The following is a 21,811-nucleotide window of genomic DNA, read 5'->3' on the forward strand; positions in this document are numbered from 1 at the left end:
CCTCTTACCTGCAACATTAGTGCAGCCATTAAGCTAATGAGACGGTAATTATTGAATCAATTAACCTCAAACTTTGTAGTTATTAATAACTCCTTCTTGAAAAATGGCAATACGTATAGAGTTATTTGGTGTAGGATTTGGTTATTCAAATAAAGAAGGAAAATCAGCCAATCAATTTTTTTTTTCACAATGGCCCGCATACGACCAACCCCCCCCCCCCCAAAAAAAAAAAAAAAAAAAAAAAAAACCCGATGGAATCATGCTGTTAAGTTGGAAACATGGGTAATTATGTCTAGGCGTAATATGTATCAGAATTAAATTTTGCATCATGTAAGGGTTTCATTTGAAATTTGTGTTAACATCTATCTAACTAGCTGTTTCCACTCTCAGTTCAAAATAGGAGAAACACACTCACGTAAACCCACTGCGCAGCAGCAGCCTCTCGATTTTTGTTTGTTTTTCCGAAATCATAAGCCCCTTGCCGAGACATGCACAGTTTTCTACTGGCATTACGCTCACATTCAACAGTGTCTAATGTAGGGCCTACATTTCTCATAGTTCTATTTCCCTATAACGTGGTTAAAGGATGGGGAGGGGAGCCGACTACTGGGTCTGTCCATGAAAAATTTCAACTGGTTATTATATAAATAAGTACTTTATTCATCATAATAAGAATTTGTAATCATACCATTCAAATTTGCTTCCAATGTGCACATCATTGTAGAATGGAGGGTAAAGATTCGATATTTTGAACTGTACCAAGAGTTGAAACTAAAGCTAAAATTAAAGAAGGGGGTAAACTAGTAGGGTCAAAGCTAAGACCCACATCCGTCGCGTCTTGAAAAATAAGAACAAAAAACGGGAACACAACGTGTGAAAACATTCAAATGCTCCACCATTTCACAGGTGGTGTGTGTGATAGCATTACACAATTACCACTAATGGCCTCATAATTTAGCGCATTCGAGTTCGGTCATTACGTCGTAATTATACGTAAAACAGCAGCTTATATAGATATCTTGGAAATTAATGAGTAATAATAACTATACTTATCTCATAATCGCCTCCTGACCACCACGTGGGGTTTCAATGAAAAGAATAAACTGTGAATAGAATTTACACTGCCTGACGTCATTAACTGCGGCCAGATAAGGCGTTACAGAGATTGTGAAGGGTATAAAAAGAGGGTCCACTCTAGCCTTCCCGCAGAACATATCCTGAGATTCAATACAGCTGCTACTAACTCGTAGTTACGGTCATCATGAAATCTCCTGAACTTGTCATCGCAATCTTGAGTTGCATTGCAACGTGTAAGTTTTGCTATTCTGAGAGACCTTTTTTCTGTTTTTTTTCTTCTTCCAAGTAGTTAAATGTTACTATCTCCCAACTTGTAAGTTGAGAAGGCATGGTTAGTTTGACGAGTAGGAAAATTAGACTTTAGAGGCTGATTTTGATACTGCAACAGTGTAAACTGACCACCACTCTTTTTACTGCCTCACGAACAAGACTTAAAGAAATTCACAAATTCATGCCTTTTTCATGAGACCATTTTTATCACGAAATTATTTTCTCAATCTTAGAGGGCAGGAGTGACTTTACATCGATATGCATTGTTTATATATTTTGTACATGTATATATATATATATATATATATATATATATATATGTGTGTGTGTGTGTGTGTGTGTGTGTGCATATATATTAATAAATCTTATTACTTTTGTGTTGAACTTTCATGAAAGTACAAAACAAGGAGCTATGGAGGAGATAGTAAAAGTACATACGTTCGCATGGGAAAACCATTTACACGGTTTTTTTTATGCTAACGTTGGCTGTATTGTGGATTTCCTCTTTGTTCATTATGAATAAGTAATTTCACTCTGTATCAACTAGTTTAGGGATGACAAGAAGTTGCCTATTAAAAGAAAATATTTATGTCTTTTTATATAGATGTTATGTACCAAGACTAACAACGTTTGTCCAGAACTTAGTGTGCCGTTGGTAGATGAGATATTCTCTGTTTGTTTGTCTGTTTTTTCTCCTCCGCATCATTCTAGTCTAGTTTTTTCCAGACCTGGCTCCGGTGAACATGCAGGTATCACACGCCTTTCGTAAAGCGTCTTGTCAGGCTAGGCTACACAATATTTCTGGCAAGCCCTAGAACGGAGAACCTCCAAGTTCTGTTACGGCATATTAAGTGCTGTCACTTTTTTTTTTATTCAATTATTATTCTCTTCTTTTTCTTTCGCTCATCATGTTTTGTTACAACCTTTAATCTCATAAGTACCGGGACTGCCGTAGCATCTTTTTTTTTTGACAGTTTAAAATCTGACACGACTTCCACGGCAATGACGGCTTGTCACGTTTGTCCATCTCGTCCACCAACGCTGTCTCACGTCCTCCGTTTTGTTCATGATGGCCTTAAACGTGACTGCCGTGACCGCCGGGATCATGGTATAAAGTAAACGTAGCATTAGGGCCTTTGGGTCTTTAGATTGAATTTTATGGAGATTGATTAGTTTCATTTCAGATTACTCAGGCTTATCGCCTTTTTTGTTTGTTTGTTTTGTTTGTTTTTTGTTTCCCTTTTCCCCAGCATCACTAGGTTCGGTATGTTACGACGACTGGTGTTTCGAAACTTCCTTTGGAACATGTCATTGGCGAACACCCGATTCGCCCGATGATGTCGGGACCTCGTTCATGTTGTACACCCAAGACAATCCAAACACTGGCGACGCCATTGACCATGAGAACACAGCAACCATCACGGCTTCACACTTCCAAGCAGACAGAGACACGAAGTTTTTGATCCACGGTTACACGGACAGCATGGGGGGAGCATCATGGATCGAGATGAAGGACAAGCTTCTTGAAAACGTAGGCCAAAATCATCGATAATGAAGTTTGTTTTGATGTGATAATTTGTGGGCTTTTTTTTTCAATAAGGAAATAGGATTAGTTTGAAGAATGTGTCAACTCTTTAAGACATGTGAAAATGGAGATGATTTTGATTTTAAAAAATGAAATCATTTCACAAATTTATGTTTGGTGGCCGATCGGGCTGCCAAGCATAATTTTTTAAAGTGTTTTGATAAATAAATGAATAGATATAAACATTTATATCTAAATCTATCTATCCATATGTCCATCTATCTATAAAGAAACAAACTGGTAATGCATTTTTGGCCAAATAAGCATGAGTTTATTCGACTCATTTTTTTTTTCCAGTTCAATGCAATAGCTTATTTATTTCAATCATCAAAAAAGGAAAGAAAAGGGGAACATGATCCAAAGTGGTACAATTTTTTCAGTTTATCTTACATTCGTCTGATAAAATGTAACTCAAATTTTCGGCGTCCTACGCTTTCTTCAGAAGTCTTGACAATGACGGTATAAAAACAAAATTGTTGTTTTGCTTTGTTTCGATACCGTCATTGTCAAGATTCCTGAAGAAGGCATCATAGGACGCCAAAAATTTGAGTCAAATAAACTCATGCTTTATTGGACAAAAATGCATTACCAGTTTGTTTCTTCACTATTTTCGTGGAGCCAATACGTGAAATCTCAACATCCATTTGGCATTTCATATGTCTTCTACCATCTTACTTCTTAGTAATATGTGGTATTTGACGTAGTTTTCATTATACTTTCAAATTTGATCATGAACATAGCATGTTGTACACAACTACTTCCACGTCTTATCAAATTATTGCATGCTCAAGCCTTTCCTTTTTTCGGTGCTCCAAAGTGCATTGTTGGGCCACCAAAATGAAATTTGGTCGTGTTGATGGCCCACACGGGCCACCAAATAAAACGTTGATATACGTTGATATAATAAGTAATCATAATGTTCATATAGGAACCTTGTTATGAGGTAAAGATCTATGAATGCACAAAGATATTTCTATGAAATAACTTTACTGTTCAAATTCATGAACTTTACTGTTATATTGAAACGTCTACACTGCAAACAAACTCCATTAGAATGACTTGCTGAGAAGCCACATAGGTCAAAATAGATTCACAATTTGTCGATGACCCCCCTGTACACAGGTAAATGATTATCGCAGGAAACATTAAGTGTTTTAGCTTCGTGTTGTTGCAAAAACCTGGCTGCCACCGTTTGTACTTGTCAAATTAGAGCCAATATCTGTTGACCTTATAGCCCCCTCCTTATAAAACCCCAGCTTTTACTGTTACTGCTACTCGGTGTGCATTAATTGGTATTCCTGTTTTATGTCAGTAGTGTTTATAGCCGTTGTGACAATTTGTGCATAATTCAACCCTCTTCTTGTTTGCCTATTTCTCTTTCTTTTTATAATGGTTTATGGTTCTGTTCTACCTCACTACGTCCAGTACGACGTAAATGTGGTGATGGTTGACTGGAACCCAGGTGCATCCCGCGGATATCCTCAAAGCAGGGCGAACACTCGAGTCGTTGGGCGAGAAGTGGCCGCGCTCATTCAGGCATTCAACACGGTGGAAAATGCAGCCCTCAGCTCTATGCACATCATTGGCCACAGCCTCGGTGCCCACACGGGGGGCTACGCCGGGGAGGCGTGTGACGGCATGATTGGTCGAATTTCCGGTGAGTTTTTTGGTTGTCTTTTTGTTTATTCGATTGCGTTTATTTCTTTCTTTGATTGGTTGGCTTTTTGTGCGAAGATTACTTGATTTTTCAGTTGCACTTTTCGTCCAATCCATTACTTGCCGCATCCATGTTTATACTCGCACAGGAGGGTGTTTTCACCCAGTAACATACATAACAGTCACGTTCTGTCCTATGCGTAAATGGTGGATTGTATAGCATGTATGACAGTCCCAATATTTCTTATTTGAATCAGTCAAATGCAAAAACGGATAGCATGAATCATTTTCTTTGTAATTCTGTCTAGCATAAATATTAACATACATCTAACATTCCTGTTTAATACCTTTAAGATTTATTATGTTTGTTTGTTTGTTTGTTTGTTTGTTTTTTTTTTTTGGGGGGGGGGAATTATTTGTTGCATAGGGGCCCCAATTTTTTTTCTCTCTTCTTTCTTTAAAACACAACAACAACATGAAAAGGACAAAGAAGGGATTGTCAATCTAAGCGCGTTTTTTTTATATATATTTTAGCGTGCATGTACCTGCATGCAGCATGGCAAGTATTAATCAACACTTTTCACGTTATTCAATCTTTTCGGAATTTTCAACGTAATCTGTTATAATAGTTATTGTGTCTCCACATCTTTTTTCAAGCTGTTCCATCTCTGAGTCTTTCTTTCAATGTACCTTGATCTAGGTATGGATCCAGCCGGTCCAGAGTTCGGTGGTGATTTGGAACCGGAGTGTCGACTGGATCCAACAGACGCCCTCTTCGTCGATGTGCTTCACACAGACGGTGACATCATCGTAGCTGGTGGCGCTGGACTCATGGACGAGGTAGGCCTGTTTGGTCTTAGACTAGGCCTCAGACACTCCAGCATTTAAAAATGTCCCTTCCATCCAAGTATGTTGACCGCTATTGATGAATTTTGGTCTGTACATATACAAATCGATAAACTTTATTGGAAATATGCACCATAAGATATTGTCAAACATGGTTTTATTATTTTTTTTTCCTGCTCACTGTTAAACCCTTCCTCCAAAAAACAAAACAAAACAAAACAAAACAAAAATCCCCCGATCATCTTTATTCATATTCCACCTGTGATATCATCCTGCTGTAACACTTCAGCATAAAAGAAACCAAAACCCAAAGAGAAATGTGGATTGAGTGAAGCAGCAACATAAGTAGAACACATCAATGAAAGTTTGAGGAAAATCGGACAATCGATGCAAAAGTTATGAATTTTTAAAGTTTTGGTGTTGGAACCGCTGGATGATGGAGACTACAAAAGGTTATGACGTCATGTGTGAACAACAATATAAAGACAATATAAAAGCGAATTCCGCAAAAATTCATTTTTCATGAAAATTACACATTTCATCAACTTGATGCTGACATTTTATGTTAAGGGTAGCAATAATTCCCCCTGCTTTCTGAAAGCGGTTAGTCAAGTGCTCTTTCATTATGCTAGAAAAGTTAATTTTTGTGGAATTCCCTTTATTATTTCTTTATGATTATTGTCCACGCATGACGTCATAACCTCTAGTAGTCTCCCCATCCATCGGTTCCAACACCAAAACTTTAAAAATTCATAACTTTTGCATCGATTGTCATGTTTTCCTCAAACTTCCACTGATGTGTTCTCCTAATATTGCTGCTTTCACTCAATCCACATTTCTCTTTGGGTTTTGGTTTAGTCATGCACAGCTATGTGCCTTACCATCCATTGCTACGTGAAATGAAAATACCCACTCAATCGACTTGAAAACCAAATTGATCCGCATCTTTCTGTAAAATGTATTTATTTTGGAGCAAGCGCCATGAGCGCCTGACCTGGCGGATACCGGCGCTATACAAGACTTCATCATCATCATCATCTTTCTGTAAACAAGAGAAAATCTAAAGCCGTCGTCCCTGGTGTTATTGTTGTGTTTTAAAGAAAGAAGAGAGAGAGAGAGAAAAAAAAAAGATTTGGGCCCTATACAACAAATAATTTGCCCCACAAATCAATGTGTCCAAATCAATGTATCCCCTGGATGACGAGCCAGCCGCAGTACATTATGGAGTCAATGGCGTTATACGTTGCCCTCGCGGCATTATTTTTGCGGGGGTTTTACCGAGCAAGAGTCTAGCTAGTTTTCGTAATGATGATGATGATGATGATGATTTTTTAATGTAATTAAAGTGTATCAGGAGAAAGTCTAGTCGACAATATGATCATTCTCGCGTCAGTCGTCTCCGAAATCGTATATAATATGCAAGAATATGAATGTTGGAGGATCCCTTTTTGTGAACTCTGCAAACTGCATTTATTATTAAATGCATTTTCTACAAATGTGTATTGAAGAGTATTTTTGCTTGAAATAACATTTTTATGCTTCAGCAGTACCTCCAATATTGATTTGCCTTTTACATTGCCATTAATGTTTTATAAAATAATGCAATATTAAACTTTGTGATGGCTACCCCGCGTACCGATTCGTTCGAATTTGTGGGAATGTCTTGGTGGTCAATAATATTGTAGGCTTCTATTATTTTTGTCGATGTTGACCCATAGGTTCCAAACGTAACAGTACACGCTTCCGAGTCATATTTCTCGATTGTGGCTAATGTCGGCCAAGCTTCTTGTCAGATTTCATAGCAGTGTGTCATGGGAAAATCTGGCTGCCTATCGTATTGGTTACAGCGCCCTCGGTGTTCTAACACCTTCAACATGAGACGAAAAATTGTCCAGATTTTCTATTGTACAATAAACTGTCAGGTATATAAGAAATCAACTCTGTTCGGGAACTACTTGCATTGCCCGGCAACAAACATGTCTCGTTTTGATTTTTTTTTTTAATTTCTTCTTTCTTCAGAAATGTCGATGATTCTTTTACGGTTTTTTTTTTAAATCTTTAAAGAGAATTCTAATTAAAATTCAATTCGACTCAATAATGGGTAGGTTGGTTTAAAGGGGAAAATGAAGACAAGAAGAGAAAAGTATAGGGGTATTTGTATTATTTTGATCATACTCACCTCTGTGGTTGTGCCGTTTATCTGCCATTTTAGCTCGGCCATCAGGATTTCTACCCCAATGGAGGAATGGACATGCCGGGTTGCCCGTTCTGGTCGGTAACATGTGATCACAGTCGAGCTGTGGAATATTACATCGAGAGCATTTGGAACACGTGCTCATTCACGGCCAAAGAGAGAGCCGCGACGTGGGAAGACATTGACGACGGTTTGGCTGTGGCTTGCACGAGCTCTGACTGCCCACAAATGGGCTACAGGGCCGACAAATCCAAGGGTGAGGGCGCCTTCTATCTCACCACGAACGGAGATGAACCCTATTGCCAGGGATGAGGAGAATATTAATGATCGATTGAAAATAATCTACGCATTCCATTACACCGACAGAGTGAAACTGAAAAGAAAAGTAATGCATGCAGAGTAGTATAGAGATCCCTCCGATGCAAAATGTTAGACAACGTCAAATTGACCAATCAGACGATGAGGGCATAATATATCATTTGCAGATGAAACAAAAACCCAGCATTAGTGTTTCAAAATAGTTCTAAAATTTGAGTTAGGGATAGAAACAACCAATGTAAAAATTTGAACCAGTATAATCGATAAGTATTGTTAAATATACAAAATGTGAACTTTTATGTAAAAATATTTCCAGACTAAACCGTCCACACTTTTATGGTTATATGAGAAAAATAGTGATATCTCCTTATATTTTAGGCTTCATTGCAAAAAACAAACAAACAAACAAACAAACCCAAAACTATGTATCAGGATGTTCTGTGATACAAATGACCTACACATACGCTTCAAAAGTGACATCTTGAAAATTATCATTGCTCCCAAAGGTAAACAGGACCTTTAAGAAATTGAAGACTATTGTATTTGTCAGTCGAAATCTCGGATACAACCAACTTGAAAGAGGAGGGCCCTGTAGCCCTAGAGCCAATTCTGACCATGCTACTGTCTCTTTATCCTACTCACATTTAGCTCCCCAGGCAACGTCGAAAATTGTCATCAATCTATCAAATTAAGTCACGGGGGATTCTGAAACAATATGATCACAATGATTATCATCTCGTCTTCAGTATTGTTGGCAAATGTGAATTTCTTCCGCAATCTGTGTATAAAGCGAAAAGTTAAGGAGAACTGCTTCATATTTTTTTAAAAACAAAGTTAACATGAGACAAATCCTCAGTTAACGTGGTCTTCTCAATTGAATGATCAGTTAAAAGTGTAGCCATTTAGAGACGCTTGGTCATCGTGATCCCGAAGTAAACGGTGGCATTGACCCATAGGGCTTAAATGACAGAGCAGTTTTCATTTTACATGATGAAATAAAGAGTTTTATTTTCAGTTTTAGTTTAAAAATGGGTTGTGTGTCATTTTTGAACATTTTAATGGAAGTCAAGCATCAGCTAGAACGAAATTAAACATTTCCAGTGATACTTCAGTTGTCACATAACTAGGTATATTTTTTAGGTCATGATTAAATGAAGAGCTTGCTTCTAAAAGGCGCTAAATCCATCATTTTTCAATGGATTTAGCGCCTTTTAGAAACAAGCTCTTCAAATATATCCGAGGTTTTAACAGCTTTAATCTGAAATTAAAAAGAGTGGAGTTACCTCGTTTCGGAATCAAACTCTTCAAATACTAGCAACCAAAGATAGTAGAGATTAGTTGAGCGTCTTTGCTAGCAACAAAGGGTAAAAATCATGAGAGGAAAATACAGGTTTTAATCATAGAAGTTTTTTTTTTCTTGGACTTGATTTATTAACCTTTGATATAAGAGACGTTACCGCAACTTCCAAACAACTTCTTTAAAATTAAAGCTAAGCCATAGCTGTGTCGTTTTCACGGTTAATTTGCATTAATGTAAAGGGTGCTTATGTATCCTAACGAAAGGCTGGGATTGGTAACAGGTCAAAACAATTTTGACATTCAACGAATGCCAATAAAAACGACATTTGTATTGGTAAATTATTTCCCACTTTGGACTTTCCAAGTCAAAATAAGATGAAACTAAGGTGTTTTACTGCTTTGAAAACATATCACATTATGACGCAACGAGTATCAGGGGTTTACGTATATAAGCACTTTGCACATTTTTGTGCGTGGCGCCATGAAGTATTTAGGCGATGATAAATTCATGCCATTTTGTAGGGAAGATCGCTGTATCAGCACTGGTATCATACGTTTCTAGTTCGCTATCTCTACCCCTTCCCCTTTCCACGCTTCTCCTTGCCACGACTGGTTCCATATAATTTATGTGTTGATAAAAAGAGAAAACGCATGTCAAATTTGTAGAAGGACTTCTTAACTCTCTGTACCGACAGATAAGAACATTGCATTCAGTGACTAATTAAAAAAAAGAGATAAAGAAAAATATAACTTAAATCAATAAAGTAGAATTATATGCAGCATTAGATATCAGCTTTACGTGTTATGATTCTTTCTGTACAGGTGTAGTGTGTGAATATCAAAATCTAGCATCTCAGACAATGCCAGAATAGCGTGATAGAAATTTGTACCGAATCTCGCTCTCCCTCTCTCCTCTCTTTCACTTCCTCTGTGTCATTTTTGTCATTGTTATTGGAAGAGTGAGTCCTATGTACTTGGACCTGGGAGAGTTTAATGGTTTTCCTTGAAGTGTTGTTGATAAGTGGTCTAAGATGCCAGAGGATGACGCAATGTCATCGACCTTGCACTTTTTTCTTGCGTGAACGTATGTGATGCATTGAGTGTGTGTGTGTGTGTGTGTGTGTGTGTGTGTGTGTGTGTGTAATTCGGTACTTTAGTATTCTGTGGGCAAATATACGATAAAGATAGCAAATATAAATTGATATTGAACTCGATCCCACTCCCACACACACCCTTGCACAAAAATCAAGCGTTAATCTATTTCAAATCTTGTAATCCTGGTAATAGAGCCAAAATCTTTATTGTGATGAAATATTGTATGAGTATAAAATTATCCAGGCCTACGTAGCTTTGGCAACTTTGCAATTCTAGAAATTATTCAAAAGATGCACATGGTATACAATTTACCCAATTGCTTTCTGACGACAATTCAACCTGCACCACAAGAAACGGACAAATTAATGTTGTTGATAATAAAGATGTTAAATAGCATAATTATCGTTTCTATTTATGTCGTTTTTATAGGAAAAATTGTTATAAAAGGGAAGTCGTAACGTCCACATATATTTACTGTTTGACCAAGGAACTTAGCAAATATCCCCCCCCCAAAAAAAAAACAAAAACAAAAAACAACCCAACAACAAACCAACTGGAACTAACAAGAAGAATTTCGACTTTTAAGAATATTTTGTTTCTTAAAAGAAAGAAAAATCAATTCTCTATACTAAGAAACGGATAGTAGCAAGAGAAGTGAAACATAAATGTTCACTCATACGCATATAAAAATGTCAGAAATATTCACGCACACATAATGATAATCATTTACTAGTAACACGTATCAACACACACACACGAAATGTAAACACACTGACATGCATGTTTTGCATAAAAAAAAAAACTGGTGTGCCACTGTTATTGTACATCCATTTTACGCAGCTGTCCGTATTTATGTGCACAGGAAAGTTACGCCGTTCATTATTTTATTTGCTCACCTACAAAGGTATAATACAGGAGCCGCAGATTGGGGGGGGGGGGGACCCCATTAGTGCAAATTTCTGTTCTTGACCAACAATGTTCTAGAAATGTTGAAGCTTTTTAACTCTAGCAACAAATTATTGCGTTTCTGTCAGGTCATCATTCCTGGATTCGGTATTATACGCATACGTTGTCGGCCTAATTCTCTATCTTTTTGCTAGTAAAATAGCTAGACCTAGATGTAGCCCTATCTTATATGTTTAGGTCCTACGTTACTTCACCATTACCAAAATACAAAGTATTACGTTTACAGTTTTACTATATTTGGTATACATGTATTCCCATTGTACTATTTTAGCTGTTTTCCACATTGCTGTAAAGTATAAACTTGTTTGTTATTCCTCCATGATTTCAGGTTGGGCTGTTCAACAATAGTAAAAATTCAGTGTCATTTTCATTATTATCGTCAATATCAGAAGGTCAGATTGCAGGCATCAATATTGGTGATCAAACTCCAGCAGGAATATGTGTATGTGCGTGTGTGTGTGTGTGTGTGTGTGTGTGAAACAACCAAAGTTAAATCACTGGCAGATGGCATGATGACATACAGATATCGTGTTGATTTTTATTCAAATGCTCAGAAATTGGAGTTATACTCTTATTTCGATTTCTAAAACTTGATTGTTCATGTTGAAATAATCTTATGATGGTGGATCCTGACTCTCGTATGCTATACTTCCTTTCCTGAGGCTCATATTGTTATTGGGGGTATTATTGATATCAATTCACGAACATGCCTTTTGCTATTGTTAGTGTAATTATTAATATCATGCATTACTACGATTATTGTAAGTATTATAGTTATCCTCCCATTTTTCAAGGGCTAGTTCTTTTTGTCAAGCTCGTCTTCCAAATGATGGGTCATATCAACAGATTACCAATTTGTTCAGACCTGAAATTCCCATTATATTTTGAGGGCTTGTACATCAGCAGTAACATAAATACCTCATTAGCTGAATCTTCCTTGGTTTTTCCCCCTTGTAACCTCGTAGAGCCGGGTATCGATACTCAAGATTTTTTTTTCTAATGTGGATTGTTTATAATGATTATCTTATATGTTGAGTTTCGCAATGTTTTGAGAGGCTAGAGTGGAATCGAAACCACTGGTAACGTGACAATCGTGTTTCTCATTAACAATAACTCACAGACGTGTGATATTATCATACACACTGTGAGACGGTATTTGTGTTTCTTTCTGACCAGCCATTTGTCAGGTGCAGGGCTTTCATTTTGCACTTTTCATTAGAGAGCGATTGTTGATAGTAAAGCCTATTGGTACAGTTTTGGACTGGACGAGGATGGATCCCCAGCTCATAGACACCCAATTTGCCATCTACGGTACCTTCAACCCTACGGTGTCGGCCAAGGGTGAGGTGGAAGTGCCGTCCTCTACGTCCACCTCCCTGGTCGACGGGCGCGTGTCCCAGTGTGGAGACGATGCGAACTCGTACACCACCTCGGCCGCGATGGACAAAGAGGACGGGGACGACAAGGAAGAAAGTTTAACACCGTTTATCTCCTTGTCGCTCCTGATTTTGGGCACTTGGCGGAGACGTCGAAGATCGACTTTAAACGAAGCCGGAAGTGGTGACAATGACGACATAAATTTTCTCTCTCTCGAAGAATTTGACTCAGAGAAGGAGCCATATGCACGTATGTTTGTCTGACAGTAAAAAATGTGTGAATTATTATACCATGTCGTAGACATTATGAAGCCGAGAAACTGCTAGCATAAATAAGGCGATGTAGCCCAGAGCTAAGAATATTGAGATTTTACCTACAAAACTGACAGTTTGATAATGTTTCCGAATGCTATAACTAATGTGACAAAAAGACAACCTCCAGTATTTCGGGTGTTACAATGGTAATTGCAATTATCGTTACTCACAATATTGTCAAAAACATTTTTTTTTTACATGTACATAGCACTCTACATGCAGCTGTATTCAAAGAACTCCAAAATCAGCCTATCATCTGAGTCTGAGAACAAGTTCTTGGCAATTGTGTATGATAAAAAGAATACATGAACAGTTTCAGTGAGCGTGTGGGAAACGGAAGGCGTCGTTGAACAGAATTATATGCTTTCAGCAAGAGAAAAGATTAGATTTGATTATTGTATCAACGATGGATCAAGGCCACCGTCGGGATTGTCTCTGGGATTTATTGATCCCATAAGCATTCCTAAACATTTTAAGCTAAATCTTAGACAAATCTTACATTGAAAATAAGGATTCTGACTTGAAAACTTATAAGGCAAAAATTGGATTTTTCTCCGGCTAAGCCAAAAAGTTTCGAACACAGGCATTGTCTCATTAATCGTGGATAAACCATCAGACTCCTTGAATTTCAGGACGGAAACATAGTTTGGTTGGGTTCGTTGAAACTTGCCGCTGAAGCGGTCAATTCGAAATCCCCTTTTGTCATCATAATCGCAAATTGCTGAAATAAAAGAGAGAGTGCATTTCCAATTTGATGTGCCAATTGGTCTTTTTCCACTGATTCATATAAAATAACTCCTCATAAGAGCACAAACTAAGTATTGTATTGTAGTCTCGCATACAGGAATGGTTTATATGAAAATTTTAAAAAAATGTTTGCAAACGGTACACAAAAAGTGAGGGCATACTTCTTTCTTAGTGCACTTGTCAAAAGGTTTATATCGTCCTTTGTGTAATCTTGTCTGAATTTGTATCGTTATTGAAGGCTTCTTGATTTATGAATTTTCCCCGCCTGCTCACAGGTACTTGGCTTTCCATCGCGATAGACATCGCCACTCTACTGTATCTCTCTCTGGTGACATCAATGTTGATTGCCGATGGCTACGTGTACCTCCGCGAACTATGGGGCAAGTCTCGACAGCTGCTTTTCATGATTTCATACGTGACCTACCTTCTCCAAGTGATAATCATCCCTGTCTATGCCCTCTTCGTCAGAACCCGGGCTCTCTTGCTGTCTCCGAAAAAAATTCTGCGGTGTCCCCTTGATCCCCGCTTCCTTCGCCGTCGTTTGCGCGTCATTCGCGCTTCTCCGCATCAGGCTGCGATCAAAACTCGATTCGCACTCATCTTCATGAGCTGGCCAATTGCGCATGCTCTTCTCAGAGGCGTGGAATCCCTGGTGGTCGAACACCATTGTCAAATGCGCTTTTTCATTTTCAGCGATGTTGCCGCCGTTGTCGGCTTCGTGTGCTATGGCTTTTTCTGGTACATCATGTTCGTCAATCGCATTTCTCTCCACCTCCAAATGAATCACGCTTTGCGCATCATCCAGCGAAGTTCCTACACCCTCAATGTCGATGCTGCGCGCCGAAGTATCCGTCGCATTCATCATGACTACCTCGCTGTGCGCGAATTGATGGGGGTGTGGATGGCCTATACCATGGTAACCGCCACTTGGGGCATCATGTCGCGATTATCCTGGGACTACTCAATCTCCACGGGGGACGAGTCAGCGGCGGAATCGAGAGCTCGAATTTACCTCGAAGCCGTCATCTGGTCTGAGAAAACCATGTTCCTTGTCTATCCCTGTATTGCCCTCGGAGGGATGAACTTGGAGTACCTGTGGCAGAGATTCCGGTATGTCTTGGAGAGGATGCGCACTTACCAACATCGTTCGTTCTGGACCATGGTTCAGCTGCACACCTTATACATCAATAATATTGGCAGTCCAGAGCTGAAGTGGACGATAGTTTTCGCCCTTGTCGGTCCCTACCTGGCCATCCAGTCTCACTGGCAGGAGGAACAGAATGTGAAATTCTGGAATGGGCCCTTCAACTGCTCCACAAATTTTAATGGCACTGCTTGATACCAAAATAATATTACATTGAGTTCCCATATTGTTGTTGTTTTTAAAAAATATGATGTCACATTGATAGAGTTAGTTATGAGTTAGTTTATAGAGTTAGTAACATACGACAAAGACAGCCATTTTGATGATGGCATTTAGTCACGTTTAGTTTTTACGAAGAAATGATCTTCCCTCTCATTGTTTTTCCTGAACCACGTTTACTTTGAGATATATTTTCACTAATTGCATTCATTAATTTTGTTAAGAATGTTGACCAAATGAGGTGTAAAGAAAGCGACAAAGCTTTTTAAAAGCTCGTTTTGGCTCGGATACGTGACAAACCAAAATGAAAAAAAAAAAACAACAACCTTAGTTGTCGTATCATGTGCCATGTTTGTTGGTACCATGATACTAACTTGGCAATATTATCATTTCATAGAGCAGCTTTCTCAATCACAATAACAGGTGGTTTAGCGCTAAGTATTTATGTTATAATATCAGAAGAAAAAAAAGATGACCAAAGATTAGAAAATATGTGAAAATGCGCCACACTATTTTCTTTTATAAATTTATGCACTCTTGTTATAGGTCGTTGTTTTGTGCTTTTTGTGTAAATAAATTAGAAAGTACCCGCAAAATGAATATTCATATCCATTATATAGATATGAATTATAATCATGTATAAGTGTGTGTGTGTGTGTGTGTGTATGTGCATATGTGTTTGGGTAATCCAAATTTGTGCTCTTTAACATTATAATGCTTCTCATTTCTTCACCATCAGATATGGTAATCAATGTGGCGTTTTCATTTGCGTTTTTACTTTGACAACGTTTGATAATTACGACTCCCTTTTTTAGCACTGCAGTGACATATGACTTCGATCAACGCCGACAAGAAATGAATCAAGTCGACTCGTGAGGAAAAAAAAAGTGGTTGTCAACTGAATTAATAAATAGTTTATTTAATATTCATTGAAATGATAAGAAAACGTTATATGAAGTTCGTTTTTGCTTTTTCTTTTCTTTCTTTCTGCTCAGCTCATAGGTAGCTATGTCAATACAAAATATAGATTATATCGTAAAGTATGCTTTATTCTGTAGTATAAGATAATAATATGTTGTTCAAGACCGGGCTTTTGAAGGACATTTTGTGATCTATAGCCAAACATCGCCCACACAGATTTCCAAGCAAGGAAAGCGGAGCCGGGTCTTCCTCTGTATTTGAATACTGAACGTAACTGATAATCTTAACGAACATGATGAAGGGAGTGAACTCGACAATCACCGCTGATTTTGTGAAATAGTAAGGTCTTTTTTTTTTTTGGTTTTCTTTTCTTCGAAATTTAAGAAAGATAAAATTATACAAGGTGAGAAAATTTTCATTATCTGAAAAAACGCTTAATGTTTAAGAGGTTTGTTGATAACGCTTTGAGTAAAACGAGTGATTTAAGGAGCACATTCGAAGCAAAGAATACAGTCATTAAAACAAGACTGCGAGATATTGCACGCAAAAGCAATTAAGAGTGTTTCATGTATTACTGATACGTATCCATTTATGAGAAATCATGTACATATGATATGCAATATTCCTTAAACACGGTGAAATTGAATGTGCAAACGCACATGTTGTTCAAGTGTGCTTAAATCTGTGTAGAAAAGTAAAGCAAATAGAATGAATAGAAACGGCAGTAATCTTGGTAATTATGTAAAAGTTTTCACTATGTTTTGCCGGCCATGCTGTTTGCAACCACAAAGGCAAATTGATTGAGGCAATGACGTCATCACCCAATAATACTTCTCTAGATTGACACATTTTTTGAAAAATCAAAATCATGTTTGTTTGTATGTATGTTTGTTTGTTTTTTCTTATCGATAATATTCAGCAACTGCAGTTCCTATCCGTTAAACATTTCAACTCGACCATTCCAACGTTGCAGTGTAACTTGAAATGAAGAGTATAAGGTATGGTGCAATAAAGTACATTAAAAAAAGGAAAATAGAGTTGAATTTGTGAGCAGTTAAGTATGGGACACTAAGAAATGAGCTGATGACATCAACATCAAACCTCATTTGCTTTTTCAACAACATCGACTGGGATACCTCTCTTTTGTGGAAAAGAAAACAAATAAACATAACTACTCCTCAACTTATTTTATGTTTTATTATATCATACTATTCTGCGTATTGTTTGCGTAAAATTAACCATCTAATGGTATCATACTTTGATCAATGGACTGGCTGATATCATAATTCCATAGTCGAGAAAATACCTAACGAGAATTTGATCGATTACACGCTCTTACAACGCATTCGATTACTTTATATGTTATAAAGATGGACTGAGGCACATGCGTCGTGTACATAATGTTCTTATCATTCTTGGTTATATTTACGTAGCGTCTTTTTTTTTCAGTAACCAGGTAAATCAATGAATGAATTCACCATGTGGTATCTAAATTGTAAAAGGAAATTCAAACTTGCTGCAAAGACAATGCAACTGAAATGATTGCTAGAGAGAGTGCATGATTTTCTGTGTTAGCTTACATAAAATGTGACTTTTACTACTGATATTAAAAATATGCAAGACTACAATGAGATCCAAACAAGTAGATTCCCATTTATTACTGACATAAATCATTCGAAATCAATTAACTCTCTGATCTTATGATTTCTGGGGTTTTTTTTTTTCTCTCGAAACTGACGCTCGCTATTGTACATAGAATCATAAATGATGACGGCGAAAGATTTATTTGCTATATACGATTACTAATATACCTGTTCCTCTACAAGTTCGTGCCAAACGTTCAGACATAATGCACAGTAAAAAATGTATTGCTCATAATGCTTTTGTAAGATTTGGTAACAATAAAACAGCGGATGTCTAGCATATGTTGTGAGCATATTTGTTTTTTTGTTGTTGTTTACCTTTTAGTAGGGTAAAATACATTTACGTTTTGTTCCCCATTGCCCAATCTGTCTTGATGAGTCACTACGTGTCCAAATACGAAACTTGCGTCCATATGAACAGGATAAAAACGTGTGTTTCCATCTGATAGTTTCAAGCGAAGATCATTATCGTTATCTTTTTGAGAAAGAAGTGTCCTACAGTGCCTTCTTGTCGACGTTATGTTTTCCTGTTTCCCGCGAAAGTACGCTCGGACACATCAGAGCACAGACCAGATATAATAAGATGTGTTTTACATGGTAAGATTACAATACAGTGGCGGATCCAGAGGGGGCGTAAGAGGCGCACGCCCCCCTTATTTATCGTTAAAAACAAAAGAAATAAAAACGAAAAAAAATGAAATGAAACCCGGAAGTGGCATCAGAAATATTAGTTGCGCCCCCACCCCCTTTACAGAATTCCTGGATCCGCCCCTGCAATATCCTTGTTATAATTCATGTCAAATATTGACATCGCATGCATTCCGGCATGGAAATGCCAGTAATGTCCTTCTTTAAAATCATATGTGTGTGTGTGGGTGGGTGTGTGTGAGTGTGTGAGTGTGTGAGTGTGTGTGTGTGTGTGTGTGTGTGTGTGTGTGTAACTGATTGTGTTTGACTCTTCTTCTTCTTTTCTTCTGGGGACCTGCCCCCCCCCCCCCACATCTGCTTCCATGTAGGTTACTCTACACATAATCTCAATCATCCAATATGAATGTAACTTACTTCAGACTGATTTAATTTCATTTGGTGTCATGCAATATTATTATAGTCTTCATATACATTGAATTTACAAAATATATGTCACTTTTCATTGATCTCTGCGGATGTATGTTATAAATACAACACTGTATAATTTGTGCGGAAAATCAATCAATGAAATGAAAATGGAATGAAATATATCTTTAAAATACTGACATAACATATTAATCAAAATTAATCATTTCCCCGTATAGATCATGGCATAATTCAAAACTTGATAAGGTTTGTAACATATAGATTGCGCAATCCTCCTTAGTATATGCAAACAATTTATAAAATATAATTACATGTATATACAGAAACTTCTTGTCGAAAAGCAGAAGAGCGAGTTTCGAAGTAATGGTTTCAGAAAAACAAATGTCTTGTATGGAGAGAACCCTGTAGCTTTCTTCCCAGGCTTTTTCTCTTTATCAGACTTCTTACAATATTGTCTTAGAAACGCTTCCATCACATTGATTTCACGATGAAAGGGCTGCTCCGAGACCATCTCACAGCAAACAGAGACTACTTGCCACGTTCATTCTTGTTGCCATGTGAACAATTTATACCAAACGGTTCCCATACACCTTGCTTTAGAGACTGAAACTAACCACACAATGCAATCAAGCACAGTCACGCAGTGCTTACCTGTTTGTATATACATACCTCGATCTAGTCATTTCAGAAAAGTCATTTCAAAATTACTGTTTTGCGACCTATGAATAATCCACCGGTGGCTCAGCGATCAGTATGATACTAGTTGTAATTGTTTAAACTGCAATAATGGATATGATGCTGACGAGTTGGTTATTCATTCACTTATTGTACGACCACAGCACATCGAGTGAGGCACATTATGATAGCTGATAATTGATACTGCCACGCTGAGAGAATGGCGTGTGTACATCATCGATCAGACAGAACTGAATACGCAAACTACGGGGATAAAGCCAACTCCCTGTCCGTCTATCTAGGATTATGATTGTGACATTCTCCGGAAAAAATACAGCAGAATTGAATACAGATTAATTTCATCTGTAATTTCATTGATAATTGTATAAATAGATAAATAAAATGAATCATTGAATGAATTAAACGATTGAATTATGAAATAAATACTTATACATAAACAACTCTATTCCCTGTAATGTTAACAGTACGTCTATTATGATCAACTTTTCCAGAGTTCACTTCAATGTCTGATGAAACTGAAAAGGACAGTTGACCATTACTCTGATTTTGGTCTAATAGGGTACGCGAGAATCCTGGGGTGGTATTCTGAACACCGTTTTATCTCTGTTGTAACTTGTGTTGTAACTTGTGTTGTAAGTCTGTGAGTTACAACACCGCTAAAACAGTTGTAAATCGGTATTCTGAAAACTGTTTTAACGGAGTTGTAAGTCATGATAACCACGCCCATCGCAATAAACATATCCAATAGGAAATATTGTTAGAAGTAGCATCTAAGACATTTCAACCAATAAGATTGCTCCCTTGGGCAAATGCGCCTTGCTTAACTCTGCGCGTTTTAACAAGCGCTCATTCCCTGGCGTGCGCACAAATAGGACAATGGCATGCGCAGGTAAAGAGAGCCAGAGATGAAATAAAGTTACAACAGAAGCTTGATCATTATACCTTCTTACCGGTTTTGACGGATACAGTAGTTGGTGCGGTAGGGGATTCGCAAAGCTATCTCAGATTGAGTCTTTTTATTTGAAATTTTGTTTAAAAAATAAGATATCTGGCGTTCATAAGAGGAACGCAAATGTCATGGTTTATGGGGAGCTAGACGCTTCTAAATTAAGTTGTGTCCTTGCAATGCCATGTCATTATCATTGTTATTTCATTATTATCATTGTTATTATTGTTGTTGTTGTTGTTGTTGTCACCGTAATCTTCACAAGATATCTCATGCAGATCAATATCACGTCAAATTCCATCATGTAACCTTAGACTTCTTATACTTTTCTCAAGATTCGCGCCATCCCCAGCAATAAATATTTTTCAAACACCCAAAGGTACTGATAATGAATTCTTATTGGTGAAGATGGTGAAATCATATAAAAGAATGTTTAATATTTTGAAAGATATGTTTGAAATGAATAGTGCTTAAAACAAACTGCCGACGGTGCCGGTAACCTTTCTGTTTGTGTTTTATCTATATGCATAATTATACTACGCGTATGTACTTGCAATATGTTACCATTACCAAATTTTGTATTGTGGAATGAGTTTACATTTTGTCAAACTGCTATATCTTTTGCCTTTCTGTACATACATTGTTACTATTTTTTTGTATATCTTTTTTTATTTTGAACTCGCATACCACAATATTGAGTTAATGAATTATCTCACCATCTACCATAAGTTAAAACGAAAGTTACAACGCAGTTAAAACACCTTCCACCCTGTTTTATCTCAGAAGCATGAATTTGCACGGGGCATGACTTACAACAGAAGATAAAACAGTTTTCAGAATACCATGTAATCTAATGGGTGTTCAGGTTTGCGCCCACTGTTACGCGCGTGCGCATACCCTAAGACAATGGTATGCGCAGGCAAAGAATGCGCAAGATAAAACATAAGTTACAACAGAAGTTACAACAGAAGTTACAACAGAGATAAAACGGTGTTCAGAATACCGATTTGTTACAACAGACTTACAACAGAGATAAAACGGTCTCAGAATACCACCCAGTTGTCTAATCTTGATAATGATGATAAACGTATTAAAATTGACAAAATTGATAGAAAGATTAAGGCACAAGGTTGCTATTTTCTTTGCCAACACTTTGTGATTTTTTTTTTTTAAGTGATGATGACTTACCCTTTTAATTGAGATACCACTTGAATATGCAAACCATAAGACTCACTCATAGGTCAGCTACTGATCATAATTTTCAACTCAAAATGTTGTTGATCAATTTAGGTGATAAACTATTTTGATCTCTCTGTTTATATAATGTCATAAAGACAACGCAGCAATGAACAATCACGGTCAGGAAGACTGATGTGGTGTACTTAAAATCTTTAAATACAGCGAAATAGAAGAAAGTGACGATT

General features: G+C 37.3%; 1 protein-coding gene across 1 annotated transcript; it reads left to right on the forward strand.

Moving 5' to 3' along the window:
• Nucleotides 1-278: 278 nt before the first annotated feature.
• On the forward strand, nt 279-7,940 carry LOC139734879 (pancreatic lipase-related protein 2-like). Its single transcript, XM_071645661.1, has 5 exons — nt 279-282; nt 2,598-2,878; nt 4,358-4,589; nt 5,289-5,428; nt 7,647-7,940. Exons 1-5 carry the CDS (start codon nt 279-281, stop codon nt 7,938-7,940), a joined length of 951 nt encoding a protein of 316 aa, XP_071501762.1.
• Nucleotides 7,941-21,811: the final 13,871 nt, after the last annotated feature.

The sequence above is a fragment of the Diadema antillarum genome, unplaced genomic scaffold (genome assembly GCF_040938485.1).
Source record: "Diadema antillarum isolate AM-2024a unplaced genomic scaffold, OU_Dant_1.0 seq00000550_RagTag, whole genome shotgun sequence".
Lineage (NCBI taxonomy): Eukaryota > Metazoa > Echinodermata > Echinoidea > Diadematoida > Diadematidae > Diadema > Diadema antillarum.